Source organism: Anolis carolinensis, chromosome 4 (assembly GCF_035594765.1).
Source record: "Anolis carolinensis isolate JA03-04 chromosome 4, rAnoCar3.1.pri, whole genome shotgun sequence".
Taxonomy (NCBI): Eukaryota; Metazoa; Chordata; class Lepidosauria; order Squamata; family Dactyloidae; genus Anolis; species Anolis carolinensis.
In genome coordinates this window covers 239967433-239991139 of record NC_085844.1, presented here as the reverse complement: position 1 = coordinate 239991139, position 23707 = coordinate 239967433, and the positions used below count along the sequence as shown (strand labels likewise).

The 23707-nt window shown below is 40.7% G+C and overlaps 1 protein-coding gene across 5 annotated transcripts in view; it reads right to left on the bottom strand.

Annotated features, from left to right (window-relative positions):
• cdh4 (cadherin 4) overlaps positions 1-23707 on the bottom strand; it is a 945608-nt gene that overhangs the window by 83254 nt on the left and 838647 nt on the right. For all 5 annotated transcript variants that reach the window (XM_062979013.1, XM_062979012.1, XM_008110150.3 and 2 more), the window contains exon 8: positions 23452-23589. In XM_062979013.1, the coding sequence (XP_062835083.1) occupies positions 23452-23589 (138 nt within the window). The remainder of the gene's footprint in view (positions 1-23451; positions 23590-23707) is intronic.

Below are 23707 nucleotides of genomic sequence, written 5' to 3'. Positions count from 1 at the left end.
AAACTGAAAAATGTTGGCCCATATGGGAAAAGGAGGCATTAGCCATATTAAAAGCCTTAGAATGCTGGCGACACTTCCTCGAAGGAAGCGGAATCCCATTTGAAATTTGGTCTGACCATAAGAACCTCCAGTATTTAAAATCGCCTCGGAAATTAGATGGGCACAATACTTCAGCAGGTTCGATTTCCAATTAAAATTTTTCCAAGGGAAGCAGAATGTCTTGGCAGATGCTCTTTCACGCATGCCTCAACACGAAGGCGTAACCACAGCCAAAGAGGGAACAATATTCTCTGATAAACAATGGGGCTTAGTTGTCAGGACAAGAGCGCAAACCCAGAAAGAGAACACTGCTATTGTTGAAATCGACGGGGAAAATAGTTGGGGAAAAGAACTGAAACAGTCTTATGAAGGAGATCAGTGGATCGCATCCAACGCAGAAAAGGGGGAGCAGAAGGGGGGATTTTGGTTTGTGAACAAGAAACTGTATATCCCAGCAATATTAAGGATTAAGATTTTGCATCGTTTTCACAATAACCAGAGCGCTGGTCATACAGGAATTACAAAAACAACAAAGGCAATAGCAAAACATTGTTGGTGGCCAGGAATGAGAAAGGACATAAAGAATCATGTTGTTCAATGTGACGATTGTGCCAGAAATAAATCGAGAGGAGGGAAGCCAATGGGATTATTACAAACAGTAGCGGAACCTACCAGACCTTGGGAATGTGTAGCTATGGATTTTGTGGGGGAACTGCCGGTTAGCAAAGGACATCGTTATATTTGGACAGTATTAGACCTGTTTTCTAAACAGGCCCACTTTATAGCACTGACGAAATTACCATCGGTAGAGAAACTAGCTGAATTATACATAAACCATATTTACAAACTTCATGGATGTCCCAGTAGAGTGGTCAGTGACAGAGGAGTTCAATTCACAGCAAAATTTTGGGAAAAATTCTTGGAAATGCTAGGAGCAGAAAGGAGTCTAAGTTCTGCTTTTCACCCCATGACAAACGGGGCAGTAGAACGTACTCAACAGACACTGGGGCAGTTCCTTCGAATGTACTCTAACATGAGACAAAATGACTGGTCTAGGTGGCTGGCTTTTGCGGAACTAGCTTTTAATTCGACGATACATTCAGCAACAAATAAAACTCCCTTTGAAGTAGTTTACGGGTATGAAATACAGCCTTTGCCCCAGTTGCCAAGATGGACAGAGGATGAAGAAACAGGGGCAGGGAAATGGAAAGCTCAAATGCTAGAATGCTGGAGTCAAGTGACTGCATCCTTAAAGGAGGCACATAAAAAGTATAAAACGTTCGCAGACAGAAAAAGAGTGGAAGGCGATAAATTAGGGAAAGGAGATCTAGTGTGGTTAAGTACCCAAAACATCAAATTGGGGCTACCTTCGAGAAAATTGGGCCCCAAATATATTGGACCATTCAGAATACAGGGTGTTATCAATGAAGTAACTTTCCAGTTGGCATTGCCAAAGAGTTTAGGGAAAATACACCCAGTATTCCATCGCAACTTACTGAAAAAGTATATGGGGACTTTGGACAAAATGGACACATAGAGTTATTGTCTGATTTATTTCAGGATTGTGATGAAAGAAGAACCGAAGAGGAGGATGAAGAAAACGAGGGCGCCATGTCATGGAGCCAGATCCCAGGGCTGAATTTCCGAGCCCTGGACCTGGCGTCATAACATAAATAACCCTGAAAGCACCTGGCGGGAGAAGATAGTATGAGCCTGGGAACTCAGGGTTGAAAGTATAAACAATTATAATTGGTATAGTGTGTGGGAATAGTAGTAATGTGATCCAGAGGGTGGGGTTTGATGATGATATTTGCGTGTGGTGTTACGTTGCATCAGAGGTGATAAAAATGGATGTATGTAAACATTAGGTCATTCTCGACTTTTCCAAAGTCATGTATTCTTCAATAAAGATTGGATTTGAGAGCAGCTATCTTTGATCTGCGTTCAGACTGGTCCTTTGAAGTGAGCCTGACAGTATGAGCTTAATTATACTGGTCAGGTTGGGAGTGATATTTAAACAATGCTTTGGTACAATGCTTTGTACCAAGATAAGATAGATGAATGGGATTTAGGGGTCTATTTCCTCACCATTTTTTTTCAAAAGAAGTAACAAGTAATTTTCAGCTACTTTTCCTATGCAGAAATGCTGCTTTCAGTGCAAATCAATCCTGTATGAATTTTGTGAGAAATGTCCCAATTGCAGAATTTTCTGTGCAGAAAATATTACTACCCAGGGATATTCTTTCCAACACAGAAAAAGACCTTTCCTGTGCAGAAAATGCTTTTTCTATGCAAAGCAACCACGTATAGATTTTGCAATGTAGGATTATTTTCATCAGGATCTCTTGATACTAATAGAAAAAGCAACATGTTTTTATACCATTTAAAAAGCATTTTCAAATATTCTTTCTAATCCTAGTGTGATTTCCATTGTGACCACTGGGTGGGCCTATTCTTGGACATCTATGCACAAAATTAGAATTTAGTGACCTGGGTATAATGCAGAACATGTTGATTTACTGGATGTACATAGAAAAATTAACCAATGACTTGAGCTTACATTCTAGGGATCTGATGTACACACACACCTTATGAACATTATATCTATCTGTGCATGCCATGCATTGTCAGTAGGAAAAACCTGCCTCAAGGAAATAGAATATAACAGGACTCATGGAATTGATAGCTGAACAACATCAACTAGACAGTGAATGTTGTTGTTGTACTACTTATCTGCCATGTGCATTAATGTACAAATCACATGTGCATCACTGCACATTCACATGCAATGCACATGAGCATCAATGTGCAATGCTGCATAACTTTCCTTCCGCAAGTATGTACTGAAAACAGAAGGTCCACATTGAAAACAGAAGGTCCACATTGAAAACAGAAGGTCCACATCCAGGTGCTTCTGTAAGGGTGCTTAGACATGAGTAATGAACAAATATGATTCAAGATGTATTGTGGATCGGTAAACTGCAGTTTCACTCCACTACCATTTGTAGAGAGATTATTTTAACCACTAAATAAGCATATTATTCTGCCTACACCAATATTGTCTACTGTTACTGGAAAGTAGCACTTCAACATCTACGTAAGGTAACACACTTTCCCTACTCTTATTAACCCAAGCTATCAAATCCAAGAAAAATCCTAAATAATTTCTGACACCCACAATCTGGGTGGGGAGAAGATGCAAGAGTACTTCAACTAGCCTATAGGCTGCTCAGCTATCCTTTCAGATTTTACTCTTAGAAAGCAATCTCAAACACCACAATTCTGCAGTTTTTGTGTAGCAGTCTGTGACAAAGAAAAACTACTTTCCATGGAGCGTGATACATGATTCCATGAAGTCAACATCTTTGGAGTCAAGCCAAAGCAATCTTGACAGCTATGGCACTGCAAACTGTTATGTGGGCATATGTCCTATTCAAGCCAATGAGACTAATGCACACACAGAACAAAGCTGTAAAGTTCAATAGGACGCAATTATCTTAAATTCAAATATGTCTGTTTAATTGGGTTGTAAATGAGACTGTTAATTACCAGGTCTCAGGGGTGGGGGGAGACAAAGTAAACGTCTCTATCCAATGATTGTTTAAAAGAGTGGTTAGGGGGCATTCTTAATTTTTTTGACAAACAAAAAATACCATCCAATGACTTCTAACTCAATACAAAGTTGTAATAAGCATGTCTGTGACATGCAGACACATAAAAGGGGACATGAACTATCAATCATTTTGAATTCAATTTAGATTTAGTGGCAAATAATATACAGTGCTGGTAATTTTCTGAAATGTTGGCAGCTAAACAGAAGAGAAACAAAGATGTGATAGATTCTGCAGAAGGGTTATACAATAGTCACGTTTTTCACATTCAGGAAAAAAAATTGATAATCTGTGTATAGACTTTTCACTGAACACATGGTGACCAGGGTATAAATACCAATGGACACAATTCCACTGCCTCCTTGTAAATGTGAATAACCCTAGAGATGTCACATGAATAGAGCTAGTTTTCTTGTAACTACACAGCCTGTCAAACAAAGATGCTTTTTGGCACCTTTTCTATTCAACCGCTAGGTTAATGACAGAATGGAAGAATTGAAAAGCCCCAATTTTCCCCTCACTCTGTTTCAAATGGTTAGCCACCTGTTCAGCTACACAAGAATGATATAGTCTTAGTCATTTAAACTCAAGCTACACTTTCAAAGAGTTCCAGGAACTTGTGGGTTTTTTTCTTTTATAAAAACTCTAAAAAATTACTTTTTAAGAACTGCCACTCCCAATATCCCCCAGCAATGCAAGTTGGGGGATTCTAAAAGTCTGGATCCAAAGAAGTAATTATCTTCAAGATTTTTTCAAAGACAAATCTGCTTTTATCTGGATAACAAGGGATGGAAAATATTGTACAGGTTGAGTATCTCTTATCTGAAATGTTTGGGATGAGCAGTATTTGGGATATTTTTGGATTTTGGAATATTTGCATACACGTTATAGAGTTTTTTTCAGATCTGCCAAAACTGCAGAGGCTTTTATTTCAGCTGCCACCAAAAATATGGAGGATTCAAACTCGCCTCCCCTACTAATGCTGCCACCAATGTTATATTCAGGATCCTTTTATAAGATAGGATATTGAGAGAGTCACACGATACACTTTATGTGAGGAAAATAAGAAATTGTTGTTTATTTGTATTTGCACAGTAAAGAATCGTAGTGGTTTCATTAACATTGAACATTAAAGATGTATAGTGGTTTTAATAACAAGTTAGGCTTTCCTCTTACAAAGGATGGCTTTATAACTTGGTTTCAGTGGAAATATGTTCTTTCACACGGGAAACACAAACAGGATAATTCCAACTTTTAAATCCACTTCTCATGGGATTTAACACCAACACTCACAATCTAATTCTCAGCCCTTTCTTTCCTGAAGGCTTTTAAACTATATTCCTCAAAGACGTTTCTTTTTAAAAACACAGTTCCCAAAACATATATCTCTCTCCACACTTCAAACTCTCACTAACCAACTATCTAACTGAAAAAGAATTCTTTCGCTGCCTAGCTCCAACTTTCACTTTGGCTCTACCCACCTCCAGTTGCTAAGCAACCTCTCCCATTTGCATCAGCCAATCAGACTGCATTTACTGCAATGGCTGCCTGATTGCTCCTCCCCCTTACTTTGCTGAGCTTTGCAAGCATGGCCTGCAAAATGGCTGCACAACATCCCTGCAAGGCAGGCCACTCACCAACCCTGTAAGGTAGGCAAGATCCATTACGCACATCTTATCTTGGAAATAGGACCGAGGTCTACCCATGGCATTCATTGATTTTTCATATATACCCGACACATATAATCTAAAGATAATTTTATACACAATATTTTTAATAATTTTGTGCATGTAACAAAGTTTGTGAACACTGAATGATAAGAAATCAAAAAGGGTCAATTATCTCAGCCACACAATTTTGAATTTTGGAGTATTTTATATTTCTGAATTCTGTACCAGGTTACTTTTCCCAAGCTCTGTTTTAAAAGGGTGAAAATTAATTCTAAAGACCACATGGGGAAAGCATTGCCATTGTGAGGAGGTCTTGTGCTGGCTCCATTGGAGCTAGCACAACATGGGAAGATTCCTGTGTTGCTAGGGAAGCATTTGGCAACACTTTCATCACAATTGGGGGCAAGGCTTCCACAGGAAGCTCCCTTGCATCATCAGATGGGCAGCAAGCTCATCGGTCCTCCGGGGAGGACTAATGATAGCGTTTTACGATTCAAATCACCCTGTCTGACAAGGTAGTGTGTCTTCTCCATTATCCAGTTCCTGATTTTGGCAGCAGGAAATACCATGGGAATAAGTCTTCAAGCTTAATGTTGTGGCTTCTTTCATTGAGTCTAGCCATGATTTGTAATGCAGACTTTCTCTTTTCCTACTACCTCCCACATTCTGGTGTATTACTGTCTTTTCTAATGAGTCATTTCTCTAGATTTGTCCAATGTACAACAGTCCCAGTTTAGTCATCTTGGCTTCTAGGGACGGCTCAGCCTTGATTTACTCTAATACCCCTTTGTTTTTCTTTTGGAAACTCATGGTATCTGTAGAATTCTCTAGTGCCACATTTGAAATGAGTCGATTCTCTCCCTATCAGTTTATTCTCTTTCCAATTATACCACTACATAAAAACATAACAAGAGATATATTTGCCATTTATGTTGGCACATCTGGAATCTATGTAGGCTAAGTATACATTTGGCGGGGATGGGTTTTTTTTTTTTTGACATACATCTCATAATATTACCCAGGGACACCACATACAAGAAGAAATGATAAGAAAGCAGAATTATTTTGTTTGAGTTGGCCTTGGCCATCAAAGGCCAGTTTCTCTCACCCTCCCTACCCTGCTCACTAACACACTGCTGCTGAACCAACATTTTTCTATCTTTTAATTATTTATGAGAGAAGTTTTCATAGGGCTCTGAAATGCAATTAAGAGCTGAAAGTCCATTTTAACTGAAAAGCACTGAATTTTTTATTCAAACATGAACTAGACTGATTTGCAATTTCCAGGATCGGTTGTTTTGTATTTAATTGGTATGCTTGGGAAATTAAGGCCATGTACCTGGCATTAGCCAAGGAAAGCTATGTTTGATTCATGTGGAACACAACTCACAAGAGGAAGATAAATCTAGCCCATGCTAGTTAGACGGCCATAATTTATACCTCCTTGGTTTTTTTTTAAACAGAGAAGTTCTACATTTCCTTTAGGAAGAAATGTGTAAGTCTACATAAAATGATGCAGTGGGTATATGCCCCTTAGAGTCTTTCAGGCTCTTTATCTGCATCCTGGGACACATCTACCTGGGTGCTATACCCTGAAGTAGGCTAGAATTGGCTACATGGCATTTACATGATGCACAGAGCCATTTCACCACAAAGAGCTCCAAGCCACCCTGAGGCACTTTTGCCAATGTAAGCAAAAGTGGACACACAACTTGGAGAAGGGAGGGGATTGCCTCTCCTAGAATCATATAATCTTAGAGTTGGAAGAAACCTCATGGGCCATCCAGTCCAACCTCCTGCAAGAAGCAGGAAAATCTCATTCAAAGTACCCCCAACAGATGGCCATCCAGCCTCTGCTTAAAAGCCTCCAAAGAAGGAGCCTCCACCACAGTCCGGGAGAGAGAGTTCCAGTGCCAAACAGCCCTCACTGTGAGAAAGTTCTTCCTGATGTTCAGGTGGCATCTCTTTTCCTGTAGTTTGAAGCCGTTTTTCCGCATCCTAGTCTCCAGGGCAGCAGAAAACAAGCTTGCTCCCTCCTCCCTATGACTTCCCTTCACGGATTTGTACATGGCTATCATGTCTCCTCTCAGCCTTCTCTTCTGCAGGCTAAACATACCCAGCTCTTTCAGCCACTCCTCATAGGGCTTGTTCTCCAGACCCTTAATCATTTTAGTCACCCTCCTCTGGACGCTTTCCAGCTTGTCAACATCTATCTTCAACTGCGGTGCCCAGAATTGGACACAGTATTCCAGGTGTGGCCTGAACAAGGCAGAATAGAGGGGTAGCATGACTTCCCTGGATCTAGATGCTATACCCCTATTTATGCAGGCCAGAATCCCATTGGCTTTTTTCGCCACCGCATCACATTGTAGGCTCATGTTTAACTTGTTGTCCACGAGGACGCCAAGATCTTTTTCACACATACTTCTGTCGAGCCAGGAATCCTGTATCTTTGCTTTCCATTTTTTCTGCCGAAGTGAAGTATCTTGCATTTGTCCCTGTTGAACTTCATTTTGTTAGTTTTGGCCCATCTCTCTGTTAAGATCGTTTTGAATTCTGCTCCTTTCTTCTGGAGTGTTAACTATCCCTCCCAGTTTGGTGTCATTTGCAAACTTGATGATTGTGCCTTCTAACCCTTGGTCTAAGTCATTAATAAAGATGTTGAACAGAACCGGGCCCAGGACGGAACCCTGCTGATGGCACTCCACTTATGACTTCTTTCCAAGATGAAGACAATGCATTGGTGAGCAACCTTTGGGTTCATTCGCTTAACCAATTACAGATCCACCTAACCGTAGTTTTACCTAACCCACATCTGAGTAGCTTGTTTGCCAGAAGGTCATGGGGGACCTTGTCGAAGGCCTTACTGAAATCCAGACACGCTACATCCACGGCATTCCCCGCATCTACCCAGCTTGTAACTTTATCAAAAAAAGAGATCAGATTGGTCTGGCATGATTTGTTTTTGGTAAATCCGTGTTGACTATTAGCAATGACCGCATTTGTTTCTAAGTGTTTGCAGACCACTTTCCCTCCTCCCCTCTCCAAGTCACACAGATGCCTTTGCTTACATTAGCAAGGGCATCTAGGGGTTGCCAGGAGCACTTTGGAGCTCCATGGTCACCATTATAGTAATCAAAATATGACACAGGTAAGGGTGGCTATCCAGCAAGTGGAAAGAAGGCTGGTAGTCTAGCCAACTCTGGGATTGGTCTCAAGTACTGTCACTCTGGACTGGTCCCATGGTTACTAGCCCATTCAGATGCACCTTTAGACAAGCTGCTTGGTTGTAGAGAAAGGGTATTCTATATGCCATGCTGGATGCATTCACTTTAGCCCGACAGTTTAAGGGCTAATAAAATACCTACATCCTGGAAAGAACCAGGGGAGAAAACCTTGTTACCAATGTGTTTGTATTGCTGATACTATTAGGATGGGAGATGGGTCAAGCTTGCACATTTCAATTTCTTCTTCTTTTGATTTTGTGCTATATAAAACTTGGAAATTCATCTGCCAGTAGCCTTTGGAGGGGGGCACCCCCATCTAGGGAACCCAAGGGAATGTGTATTATTGGTCTTGATATAGTCTGGGTAGAATCTCTTGCCTGAGGATCCAATTCTACCTCTGCTGGAGCCCATCAACTAAAAGTCTGGGAGGCTTTCTCAGTTATACACCATCTGCTGCATCCTTTACCACCAATCAAGCTTATAGTAATGATATGTGCTAGTTTTTGGTATCAGACAAACCCTTGAGAAGTACTGGAATTACTGACAACTGCCACTCAAAACAGATCACAGCCTTTGTCCAATTTTACCTGTCCTTTCCATGGCAAAGCTTATTACAAAAACCTACCGTAGTTCTTTGGTACTCACTACGACTTTCTGGTTCAGTACAATGGAAGGTTAACAAGTCATGGGCATTTTGTTTTTCTGAAATGTAACCAATGTAGCTTTCTCCAAATAGGTCATACAGTGTGTGTGTGCCTGTGTGTGTCTCTGTGTGTGTGTGTGTGTTTGTGTACACGCACATGGCAATGCGTGCAGTTTTTCGTTCTGGCTCGATTTTATTCTCTTGAGTATTTCTGTCTTTACTCCCCCCATCCCTGCTTTTCAAGGCTTCATGATAGCATGTTCAACACTTGGGGGTTTCATGCCCAGTAGCAAAAAAGACCACCTGGAAAGTTTCAAATGGACGCTCAAGGCAATTCTGAACAACAGTCTCCCAGAAGACTAATACTGTAAAAGACAAGTTTTAAAAATCCTAAAATGCCTGCTCCTCCACTGAGCTGCCGCTCTCTTTCAGATACAAGATGAATATCCCTTACCTGGAATTCCAAAACCTGAAATACCTTAAAATCCAAAATTGTCCACATGAGTAGCTGAGATAGTGACACATATGTTTTCTGATGCTTCAATACATGCACAAACTTATTAAAATATTGTATATAAAATTGCCTTCAGGTGTATATGTAAGATGTATATGAAACCTACTTGAATTTTGTGTTTAGGCTTGAGTCACATCTCCAAAATATCTCTATGAACATGTATGCAAATATAGGTATTCCAAAATCCCCCTCCCCAAAATAAAAATCTAAAATCCCAAACACTTCTGCTCCCAACATTTCAGACAAGGGATATTCATTCGGAATAGACCCATAGCTACAATTTAAAGTGTGTTCTTAAATTTAAATTCTGACGGTTCTTTTCTCCCTTAAGTACCAGCTTGATATTATGATGCCTGTCAGAAGTCCTGTTCTAAATTAAGACAGATAACCATTCAGAACAGGATCTTTTCAGTAGTCGCACCTTTGTTTTGGCATCAGCTTTGGGGTCTTCTCGTAATACTTTCTTACAGTCTCAGACCTTTTCAGCTTAATCTGACATGCCAGTGTACTTACACCATACAGTTATAGGAGTTTGTTACTACTTCATGGCTCCTTCCTATGAAATCCTAGGATTTGAGGTTAGGTGAGATACTCAGAATCCTCCCTCAGGTCTTCTCTACACATGAAAAAAAATCCTTATCTATACAAAATTTTCCAAATCTGCACAGATCCTGTTTGTCTTATTAGTGCCATATGCAGCATCCACATTGTGGTGACTTCATCTTAAGCAGTTTCTTGTGTTCCCTGGGTGAACTTGATGTGAGTTTGCTTTCAGAAAACTCCTTTCATTTACATTATTAGTGGCCACATGGTTACTGACACTTTCTCTCCCCCCTTTCCATCATGCATGCGAATATTTGCGTGGGAAATAGAGATGAGCACCAACCCCCAGAGTCAGACACAACTGAACTTAACATCAGGGGAAACCTTTACCTTTACCTAAGGATCAAAGAGCTGGTTAGGATGTCATGAACATTATGTATCAGGACAGCAGTCAATGTGAGGTAGTATGGCTTTTTTGATCTATGTACACAGGCCAACAGAGAATGCTAGTTCAGTGGACTCTCCTCAACGACAGGGTTAGAGCTTGGTAGCAGAAAATTCTGAGCACCTGTGAACTTTTCCTCCCCCCTCTCTTTCCAACATGAATGTGGCCTCTTGACAAAATGCATTTTTCCCATCATGTTGATTCAACAAAAGGAGCTCAAGCTGTGATTAAGCAGAGTGGTAACCAAGGGTGGGCAGTGGTCATTCAGAGTGCAATTGTGATAAAGACAGCCTTTGGATTTGGCACTCAACTGAGAATCTCAAAGCAATGGCAAAGGGCAAAATTTAAAGTAGTTTCGAATAAGACCACCTAAGGCTTAGAGAATTTGAATAGGAAAGTTATTTTTTAAGAAAGAAGAGGTTGATTAGGAGGCTTCTCCCTCTCTGCTTCCTAGAACCCAAAGCTCCACTAATCACAAACACTTCAGCTTGGCTACATAATATTTCCTCATACATAGACAACTGCATATATATATATATATATATATATATATATATATATATATATTGCACAGTAGGCACATTTATACTAATTTTTAATTAACATTTCAGACACAGAGGTCTGATCATGCAAATGTGTCTCCATCTCCCCTTGCTTGCTTGATTGTTCCTGATTGAGTACGATAAAAATAGACTTTATTTGAGTTACGGGGGGCATGGATCTCCCTTTTCTCTCTGATTAAGCCTTGCCTCATTCTGAGTGGGTGTCCAAAGACAGCTATAAACTGTGCCACAGATACAACTATGGAAAGGGGCTTCCACTTCAATTCCTGAGAACTGAGTTGCTTTGACCCAGGCTGAACTTTCTGTTGGAAAAACTGTGTCCTTTTCGTCATGCACAGAGATTGGAAATGTTACCTTTTTGGACTACAACTCCCAGGATCTCCCAGCCAGAATGTCCACACTCATTATGGCAGAGGTGGGCAACTGTGTGTGTGGGCCAATTCTTCCCCTAGAAACTCCCCATCTCATAAGATGCATGCCCTTTTGCAAGCTCCTGTATCTCCATTTAATTGTGCAATCCTTTACAAAATGTTGCATTTATAGCTTGAGGGGAACAGCAGAGAAAAATCAAGTATGTGATAGGTAGTAAGGAGTTCTAGGGAGAACTAATGTGATGTAATGGTTTGTGTGTTGGGTCATGACTCTGGTTTAAATCCACATTTAGTCATGGAAACCACTGAGTGATCTTGGGACAGTCACTGTCTTTCAATCTCAGAGGAAGGTAAAGACAAATCCCTTTAACAAACCTTGCCAAGCCAAACCACTGACTGACATACCATACTGTCACCATATATTAGAAACAACTTGAAGACACACAACAACAACAAAGGGGTTCTAGGATGCATTTGATGGGATATTCAAAGGTCCCCAAAACAGTCCTAGGGGCACATTTTGGGACTTTCCTACATGAAAAGGGTAAGATACTTTTTTGTCACCTATATAAATCCAGTGCTTCAGTTCACATGACACTTATCACTCAGGGTACTGCATGTGCTTTGTCCCTACAAACCCCTTTCACTCCTTTGTGTTTCCGGATGGAAAAAAGGCTCAACATGCAGTAATGGAAGAGAGCTTTTTTCTTAAGACTGTGAAGAACTGTTGCCATAAGAGTAGTTAAGCCTTAGTGTAAAAATGTTGGCACGATCGGGTGGTTTGAGTGTTGGATTAGGCCCCCAGAAGATGAGGGTTTGAATTCTTACTCAGCAATGGATGATCTTGGGCAAGTCATGCTCTGTCAATCTTGAAGAAAATGGCCAATCTCAGCTGAATATGTTTTCCCAAGAAAACCCTATGATATGGTCACCATATGTCAGAACTTATCTGAAGGCAAAGGCAAAGACAGAGGAGGAGTAGGAGGAGGAGTAGGAGTAAAAACAACATTGAGATGGTATAATATGGAACAGTATGCTTCCTTTTGCACTGTAACTGGGTAACTGTTTCAGTTACCTTTACAGTTACAGGGAGATATGTAACAAAGGCGTTTACAGCATCCTGTTCTTGTAAAAGCAGTTGAGAGTAATTATTTTAATTATGTTTGAACAACTATAAAGTAGAAAGTTACTTCTCAAAACAATAACTGTAACAGATTACCTGGGATGGCAATGGAACTATAACAGCAACAAATCACTTTGTAAAAATGCCATTTTAAGCTCTGTGTATTATCATTTGGGTATATTCAAGAAGAAGCTGCAGCACATTTTTTAAAGGACAAGAAGAAGATTGTGTTCAAGGAAAAGATATGCCTCTTTTTTGTATTCATAATAAAAAAATCTGTACATGTCCCTATGGAATAATGTATGTTGGATAGGATGTAGCTGTAAATAGCATTCCAACTTGAACACCTTCCAAGTCATAAGAAATCCAGGGCATTGTGAACAGGCAAAATCTTACTAATCTATTGCAGAAAAGTCTGATATTCCTGCATAATGACAAGAAATGGAAGGTGCTGCTTGCATAGAGGGAAGAGATAAGCAAAGCCAAAGTCTCATTATTTCTAATTGAATTGGCATGAATTAATGTATTGCCCATTTAATGTTTGTGAAAAGAAGTGGAAAGGGACACCTGTAGGGAACAAGTTTTGTATGCTCCTTTGAGTATCAAGGAATGGACTGGATAAATATGTACACAATTTACATAATAAGACATAATAGGACAATTTGTTCTTTATCTGTCATACATATTCACGTCTTTCTATTTGGGATGCAATTATGAGGATAAGACTGAGTTTCATTCAGTAGATCATTTCTTCAGAAAAATCTTCATTTGGCAGTGGTGTTTCAACAGCTGAGATGTATTATTCAATAGATCGTATCGGGTATCACGGGTCCACCTTATGTCCTAATTTAGCCTTGAGCTTTTTAAAAATTGGATGAAATGCGTTTGGTGATATGTACTGGTGTAACTTGCATTTATGCCAGTGAGGATATTGCAGAAGGGGGTATTCAACACTGCCGCATAAAACACCATGCAAAACAGTTGCACTTCCCCAACTGGTAAAAGAGAAAATATTTAAGACTTTATTCTACAAGGGGGTGGGGATCAGGGGAAATCATCTTCTGAGCATTGTGTTTCATGTTACTTCATCTCCAAAGGATACAGAGAACTACCCCCATCACACAGGTTTTCCTTCTCCTGTTTCTACAGGAATCATCAGTTTGCTTCACCATCACAAGGGAGAGTGGAAACTCCTCCCATTTTCTCTCTCCTCACTTTTTAAAAAGTAAAACTTCTCATTAGTGAAAGTACTCTTTCTTGTGACAACCCAGAAACAGCATTGCGAACAGCATTTACTAAAAATAAACAAATAATAAAAGTATTTACTATTCTATCTGCTGTCCTTGGAGTAATGGCAATAGCTGCATCTTTGGGGCACTTTTAAGGACCATCCACAGGACAACGTCACAACATAGAAAGAACATGGGAAGAGAAAACATTTCCCATCACACCTAAATGTTGTTGTTTTAAACCGCCTATAAGCAACTTTAAAATCCTTGCATTTCTACACATTTAAGAAATGGACTCCAATGGAGAACCCATGGGACAACCTTGCATCGTCTGATGAGCTCTGTGGGGATACGTCGTGCCCTGTGTTTTAGGTGTATAGAAACACTTGGAGAGGCACAGTGGGATGAAGTCTTTACAAGAGATTTAGGGAGCAGTATCAGTTCTAGTCTCCTTTGATGGAATTGCAGCAAGATGTTACCAGGGTGTCTCCCAGCTTCCCACAGCACTTACTTGGAAATGGCCTTTCATGGTAAAAGGTAAAGGTTTTCCCTGACGTTAAGTCCAGTCGTGACCGACTCTGGGGTTTGGTACTCATCTCCATTTCTAAGCCAAAGAGCCGGCGTTGTCAATAGACACCTCCTAGGTCATTTGGCCGGCATGTCTGCATGGAGTGCCGTTACCTTCCCGCCGGAGCGGTACCTATTGATCTACTCACATTTGCATGTTTTCGAACTGCTAGGTTGGCAGGAGCTGGGGCTAACAGTGGGCACTCATTCCGCTCCCAGGATTTGAACCTGAGACCTTTTGGTCCGCAAGTTCAGCAGCTCAGCGTTTTAACACACTGTGCCACCAGGGGCCTTTCATGGGGGGGGGGGGGGGGAAAGAGATATTGCATGAAGAGATACTCAGTACTGCCTTTTGCAATATTCTAAAATTACACATATTAGTATATATCCCCATGGATGGCAAGAGAAGCTAATACAAAGAGAATCTATTGATTTGGAATGTGGTATTGGGGAAGAGTTTTATGATATCTATGGACTGCCCAAAAGACAAATAAATGGATATTCGAGAAAATCAAGCCCAAACTGTTCCTAGAACCCAAGATGACTAAACTGAGGACCTCATCAGACAGAAGTTCTCAAGCTGGGGGAAAGTGGGGGAATCAGTGGAGCAGTGGGGCAAATTTGGTGGGAAGTGGGGGAAGCCATTGCCCCACATTGCCTTGCATTGCCCACATCACCCACATCATCATCCCACAGGTGAAAGCATTGCTGTCCAGCTTCCCCCTGCACTTTCTCTGGCTTGCTGGACGAGAACACAGGAAGCCTCTTGTGTTCTCAGGGCACCGTCCTACAACACTTTCAAGATGGAGCCTTGCTGGAAGTAGATCTGCAACATGTGATGGGCTACGACGGGCTCTGTCCTTCAAGCGTCATAGGACGGGGCCGAAGACTAATGTGATGAGGTCTTGAGATTGTCATACTTTGGACCTTTCATGAGAAGACATGACTCATCATAGAAAATATGATAATACTTGGGAAGGTCGAAGGCAATAGGAAAAACTAAAGGATGCAGTCAAGGAATCTCCAACTCTGAGTTTGTATGACCATTGCTACCATTACCCAGATATCAGCTCTCTTCTCCCAGCTGCTGAACTGGTAACCTTTAGTGTATGTCTGAATAAAGAATTCAGCACTTTTCAGTTGAAATGGTTGTTCTGCTCTTAATTGCATTTCAGGGCCCTATGAAAACTTCTCTCATAAATAATTAAACGGAGGAAAAATGTTGGTTCAGCAGCAATGGGGGAATGAGTGAGTAGGGAAGGCAAGAGCGACTGGCCTTTTGTGTCCAAGGTCAAGTCAAATAAAAAAATCTGTTCTCTTATCATTGCTTCTGGTATTGGGTTTTCCTGGATAATACTAGAAGAAGGTAAAAAAAATAAACCCACACCCTCCAAAAGTGAATCTATCCTATGTACATTCCTAAGAATCTTCTGTAAATGGCAGGTATATCTCTTGTTTTGGTGTTATGAAGTGGTATAATTGGAAGAAAATTGATTGGAAGAGAATACCTCATTTGAAGTGTGGTGTTAAAGGAGAGTTCTGTAGATCTATAGACTTCCAAAAGGACAAAGGAAGGGGGGAAAGCAAATTAAGTCCGAACTGTCCCTAGAAGCCAAGATGACAAAATGGAGATTATTTTTACTTTGGACCTATTATGATAAAACATGGAAGGTGGAAGGTAGTAGGAAAAGGGGAAATCCATAATACAGGTGGATAAATGAAATCAATGAAGCCACAGCCTTGAATTTGGATGAACTGAACAGGGCTGTGGATTATAGGGTGATTTGGAGCTCTCTCACTTATAGCATTTCTGTAGTTGAAGTTGACTTGATGGCAATTAACAATAACATATCCCCAAGTTTCACAGGTATACATTATCATAACGTATTCCAGTCATTACCTGGTTTAAATGGAAGGAATGGGTCAGTGGACCTATACTGGTAGAGCACACATGTCCATTTCGTGTCCATCACTAACCTAAAAGCATTTATAAATGTGATCAACAGATGCATAAAAAAGAAGCACCCTTTCAAAGCAGTCAGCCAAAAATTCACATGGATCCTCCTTAAAAATACAATGAAACACACACAACTTGCAGGGAATTGACCTAGAAATAGGAAAAGGGGAAAATCCACAAAATGGACTTGTTAAATCGGTTCAGCCCAGTGCTAATTTCACATTGTGACTCTACAACTCTTCCATCCATGTCTCTTCTCTAAAGTCTCATTTAAGATGTATGCACACACAACACTCGGTCATATAAGGAAGTGGTGTGTCTTGTTCCACAAGCAACTGCCCTCCTTGTTGACCAGCTATGCTGCCGATTTCTTGCACTCTGGCCTAGCCATTAACTTTAACACGGCAACATTAATTCCCCTCTGTAGAACACGAGGGCTGTTGTGGAAGTATATTGCAATGTCCTCCTAGGCTACCTTTATATCCTGAAACTATTAAGCCTCAAGCCTGCCTGTGTGATTGACAGGTAATTTAAGAACAGGATGGGACGCGGGCTTTTGTGTGCTTTAATGCCAAATGTAGTCCTTGATTTCTCTTCCATTGGCGCTGTTCCAAAGGCAAACCCCTATTGCCATTGTTCAATCTATTTCTTTCCCTCATTGTAACTCAGCATACAATTGTTTTAAAGAGTTAAAGAGTTCACTGGCAAATGAAACAAATTCTGTTCCAGAATGACATGGTCTCTCTGTGATTGTTTGTGTGTGATAAGATGCACAAAAACAGGAAGTGCAAATGACCTATGCTCACTATTCCCCCTTAGAGACAAATACAGGAAACTGTCTTACACATCATCACGGCTTTGTTCTATTTAATTCTACAGTGTCCAGAAGCACTGATTGGCAGTTTTTCTCCAGGATTTCAGGCTGAAGCCCCACCTGGACATGTCAAAGACTCAACCTGGGACTTTTGCTCATAAAACAGGCATGCTATGATCGATCTACAGCTATTTCCCACAATAGTAGTTTCCTGAAACATGTATGGCTGAAATCTTGTATCATACAGGTAGAAGATGAGGCTGAAACTGCACAATTCTGCTTCTCCTTTGCTCTTCAAAGTGTTTTGTGTTGACTATTTAATAGGCATATTTAATATTTAATAGGCATCTCCAGAGCACGCTTCCAGGACTGGAAGGTGGAGCAGGGAATGGCAGAAAGCAATTCTGTAGTTAGGAGAAAAGAGCTACGAGTATTGAATGAAAAGTAATGCCTCCACCTTCGTAACTCCTCAACAGATGGCAGTCCTGATATGTGGCAGGTACTGGCTTATTGAGTAGACTCTCCTCTACAGTTCCATTTGGTGGGAAGCCTTAGCATTGCATGGTTGTGTTGTTAAAGTGCCAAGTATGGAACCCTGCACAGACGGTCGGTCAATGTGACTTAAGCAATGTGCAGTCATTGAATTCTTGACAGCTGACAATGAAATGTAATGCCTCCACCTTCATAACTCCTCAACTCTGTGACTGGCAGTACTCTTTGGCATTCATGTTTTCTTGACCTTGGGGTGGTTATGATTGAGGACACCATTTTACTTCTTGCTGGGGTTTTTTTATCTGTACTAGTCACTTGTTGTAATGACTTTACCACTTGTAACTGGCATGGATTAACTACCCGATAGATCTTGCACTCCAACCACTTCACTCCGGGGTCACTTGTTGGCTGGAGAATAGGACAGCTATAACATTAAGAGGAATTACTTAAGGAGTTGGGTATGTTTAACTTTTAGAAGAGACAACTGAGAGGTGATATTAGCTATCTTTAAACAGCATGAAAAAGCCAGCTCACTTTCTGCTGCTTTAGAGACTAGAATACAAACAAATGGATACAAATGGCAAGAAAGGAGATTCCACCTAAACATTAGAGCCCTGCTGAAAGAACTGCCAGTCTAGTCAATTGCATCTCATCTTTCAGCTCAGACAACAAATGTCTTGCCAGGACTTCCTACTCAGAATGCTGGATCTTTACTTAAAAGTTGGATTTTTAAATGGCTGTGTAAAGTTCTACATGTTAGCTTTAATAAAAAAGAAACAATAATTGCAATGCATCATTTCTGACACATGGGATATTACCGTCTATCCAGGGACTATTTCATACCACACAGTTATAGCACTGTGATTCCACTTCCTCAGAAGGTTACTGGTACCTGCCTTGCTACCTTTCTGCAGACAGGAAAATACTACTCTGGCAGGTCTTGAAAGACTGCTCAAGGGAAAAGCGCATTGCATATTGTGCTAGATTTTCTATTTACTGATTTCGTTTTAACGGTTTATGTTTTTAGCAGGTTTAAAACATTTGATTGTTTTATTACATTTTCAACTTCCATATGTCATGAATTTTAGCTATATTTGTTTTAATTCTTGAGTCCTAAACTGGGCATAGGTGGGAAACAACAACAACAACAACAACAACAACAACAACAACAACAACAATCACAACAACAATTTCTGAGAATTTGACAAGGGCAAATACTTTTTAAAAAGCATTTTCACTGGTAACACCTTTTGAAACCTTGGAACTACAACTGCACCTAATTACATTTAAAATTACTTTCAAAGTTCTGATTGAGCCTATTAGCCACTTCACCCTGGAGCTTACATAGCTAATTTCCCCATCAAGTACTGATAGTTTCAATGGGAAAGGTCTTTTTCAAAAAGATACACAAGGGTGAGAAATTTAGCACAGTTGCCTTCCACGTGACCTACTGTGGCTAATGTAACAAGTATCCCAGTTTGGGATGAGTTGTGAATCCGTTCCTTGCTCCCACTCATATAATTTAGGAAAATGCTGACAAGGTCTGAATCAATAAGAGTATAGTGTCTAGATCCAGGGAAGTTATGCTCCCCTTCTATTCTGCTTTGGTCAGACCACACCTGGAATAATGTGTCCAATTCTGGGCACCACAATTGAAGGGAGATGTTGACTCTGAGCTGGAATGTGTCCAGAGGAAGGCAACTAAAATGATAAAGGGTCTGGAGAACAAGTCCTATGAGGAGCGGCTTAAAGAGCTGGACATGTTTAGCCTGCAGAAGAAGGCTGAGAGAAGACATGATAGCCATGTATAAATACGTGAATACGTCATAGAGAGGAAGGAACAAGCTTGTTTTCTGCTGCTCTGGAGACTAGGACGTGGAATAATGGCTTCAAACTACAGGAAAGGAGATTCCACCTGAACATCAGGAAGAACTTCCTCACTGTGAGAGCTGTTCGGCAGTGGAACTCTCTCCCCCGGACTGTGGTTTTTAAGCAGAGGCTTGATGGCCATCTGTCGGGGGTGCTTTGAACGTGATTTCTTGCTCCTTGATAGGGGGTTGGACTGGATGGCCCATGAGGTCTCTTCCAACTCTATTATTCTATGATTCTATGATACGGTTGCAGTTTGTGAAAGGTTGCCTTAGCTTGCAATCCCAAACACACTTGTTAAGGAATACATCCCATGGAATACAGTTGGGCTTACTTCTGAGTAAATGCACACAGGACAGAGCTAGGAGAACAAAGCTCTATTTTTGTACCCACCTGAAATGGATTCTTGACTATAACCTGAAGAGCTGATTTATTTTAAAGGTCACTTTCGCTAAAGAGCAGTGGTTTATATAACTGTAAAATACCCTCCGGTTTGAATTATGGAAAAGAGCAACGGGGAGCATGAAAAGCTGTTCCCGCCCTTGCAAAAACTTTCTGCTCAGCTCTCAGATTTTAGAGAAATGGTTGAGTTGTCCTTTATTCCTGCTCGAGGGAAAGGCTGCAGTTTTCTGATCCATTTAGCTGGATTCCAGAGACAGACGTCTTGGTGAACATAATGCCTTCTGGGCCTGCACGCATGTGAGGACTTTCAAGGCTCAGGGGACCTTCACATGCAGACTCTCCTTCTAAAATGGTTAAACCACAAGGATGCGGTAATGGATCAGACTATTCTCTAAGGGACACATGATACATTATAGAACAGCTAGGTGAAATCGAGCCTCAGGGATCCTGTCTTCCCTGCAAGCCACCCTCAAGGAATGTGTGCAGGAGAGATACCTTGCAGCAAAGATTAGATGGGAGGAAGAGGTGAATAAAGGGCTTCACCTTCTTTAGCCAAGCATTTCCCCCCAACCCAAATCTATTACATATGCTTTTTCTTATAGGGTTCCAAAACAGTGGTAGTAAAATACACATGGATTTAGAAAACTGATGTATGTGGGAAGGTAGTGGTGATTACAGTAGTTGGGAAAGGTTCTGGAAAAACTTTCTACCAGAGGTCAAGCATCTCCTTCCATTTTCCAGCTAAACCTTAGAGTTCTGGGGGCACTGCAATGTAAACAGTCTATGTGATGGCTCAGCACATGAAATGCAGAACTAGAAAATCCCTAACAGCTAAGAGATGTCATTCTTTGTTAAGTTCACTCTCAAAGGAAACAATGAGTAGTTCTAGCAATTTTCTTCCACCCGTGATAATGTATTCAAAGACTATTCAGTTACGTCCCCCCCTAATGTTGTTGGACAGCAATTTCCACTTGTCCTAGGTAGCACAGTCATTAGTGAAGAATGCTGGGAATTGTAGTCCAACAACAACTGGGCAGCTGGATGATTCCCACCCATCAATAATACTCATGTCATTTGGTCAGGGGCCAAATGACATATGGGTTTGACAAGTGTTTGAAAATACGATATGCATCAATGATGCTATTTAATTTTATAGAACCTTCTGATGTTTGTGCTTTACTATGGTTTTTAGCTAATGATATTACAATGAGGAGTTAGCATGGTGTAGTGGTTTGAGTGTTGGACTAAGGCTCAGGGATATTAGGGGTCTAAATCCCATTTTACTATGGGAACCCACTGGGTGACCTTGGCAAATGACACTCTTTAAGACCATGGCAAACCTTCATTGAATAATTCTTACCAAGAAAACCCTATGGTGGAATCACCCTACATCAGAGTCAAATTGAATGCATGTAACAATAAGAACAAAAAGGAATTAAATTAAATGCAGAATTAACTTCTGGTAAAAAATGAAGCAGGAAGCCAGCATGGTGTAGTGGTTTGAACTCAGGACAACAATTCTGGAGACCAAGGTTCAATTCTATGCTCAGCTAAGTCACACTCTCTAAGACTCAGAGGAAGACAAAGGCAAACCCTGTCTGAACAAATCTTGCTAAGAAAATCCAAGATACCCTTAGGGTTACAATGAGTCAGAAAGGACTAGAAAGCACGCAACAGCAATAATAACAAGAGGCATTCTTACATTATGCAGAAGAAACATAGATTTTGAGGGAAACATTTAGCACATTCCAGCAGCTACTCACAAAATATTACGACTCCTGTCACTCATTTGTTAGTTGCTTTAAAAATGTTTTTAAAATAATCTTTACTCAGGAAACAAGTATTCACTAATATTGGAACTCTACAAATCTGAATGTTAAAACCTTGGCCACTAGATGTCGACACCTTTCACTCAACTGGAGAGGGAAAAGGATGCTTCTTCTCCTCCACCACCAAGAAACTGAATATTGTGAGCAGCAAAGGCTTGTGTGGCATGCAATTATCTGTCAAAAAGGGAAAGTTGTATGGAGAGACATAGGCTGGCACCTTGTTAGTGATATGCACAAACATTAAATGCAGCTTACATATCCCTATAAACCTTTTTGGATGGGCACATGGGATTATTCTATTATCCTTAGGCTGCATCTCAGTACTCTCTCCTAGGCAGCTGCCAAGTCCTGGGAGAAGCCTCTTCTTCTTTTTCTTGGTGGGAAGAGGAGGAATGAAGAGGGTACACTCCATCCATGAGCACACCCCCATTTCCTCCATGACGAAACAGAGTCCAGGTCTTCATGGTCTTCGTTTGCAGCATTCCAGATTCACTCCACACCACAAGCATTGGCTGAGAGGCCTGCACATCAATGTGACACTGGAACAAGGTCAGGGGAAAATCTATCCCAAGGAACAGATATGCTCCCACCTCCAATTTAGTTTTTTCCACAAGTCCTAAGGATACCCCAGAGCCAAAAAATGCCCCAATTTTCTTTTTGAAGTGAATGTTTTTTTCATATCCCTGTTTGTTTGTTTTAATTTGGGGGTGCTTTCCAGAAACACCCCATATAACCAAACTAGGCAAAACTGCTCCCAGGTCTAGTGGGTTTGTTTCTCTTACTCTTCATGTCTCCCAAACTATCTGTGCTGGCCCAAAATAGGCAAAACAAAAACCATACCTGATGCCATATAAATTATGGAGAAACATATATATGTGATTCATTGGGATGATAGTGTAAGATGACTCCCCCCATCCATGCAGATACCAATTAAAACATCCGTTCATCTCTTGGAAGATGTTCTACATTCCAAAATACATTATGAAGTTTGGGAAGAGTTCAAATGCACACCTTTCTGATCTTTCACAATATTTCCAGGAGCCAAACTAGTTCTGTCCACCCCTTGTTTTCACACATGGCACTATATCCTTCAATGTTTAGATCATGCAAAGTACAACATATATGAGTTAATTTTGGTGGGCCTTCAATTAACAAGATTCAGAGATAAGTTGGGAACAACTTGAAGGCCCACAACAAACAAACATATACTTTCCACATAAAAATTCAGAATGAAGATGGTGGGATGGAGAGGGAAACAGATCTGTGTTATGCAGTTTTCTTTTTCTCCTTTTTTGCCACAATAATTTCATTTCCTCAGTACTCCAGAAGAAACCAGTTGCCAGATAGCTGTGCCTCTTCATGAATCATTTCTCGCAACCCCCACCACACCATTTTTATTTGCTGAAAGTCTTTGTTACACAGTGATCTATCAAGTTCTTTCTATCTGCCAAACCAGCAAACAGAGACGAGCCGTATCAAATGTCCATGAATTACAAACACGTTGTGTGTCCATACATCATTGCGCTGATGTATTGATACTTACGGTGCTGGCGGTGAATTCGGGTGGGTTGTCATTCACATCTGTCACCATAATGATTGCCGTCGCTGTGTTTGAGAGACCAAAGTTAAGATTTCCTTCCATATCTGTGGCCTGAACGATGACTGTATACTGTTGAACTTTCTGGAGAGGAAAACAACAAAAGGGACATGAAAGATGTGAAATATTGTGCATTCTTTTTGTGCTGGCAATTTTCATAACACCCCAGTGAGCTATCTCCCCATTCCAAATGTTTTCCTAG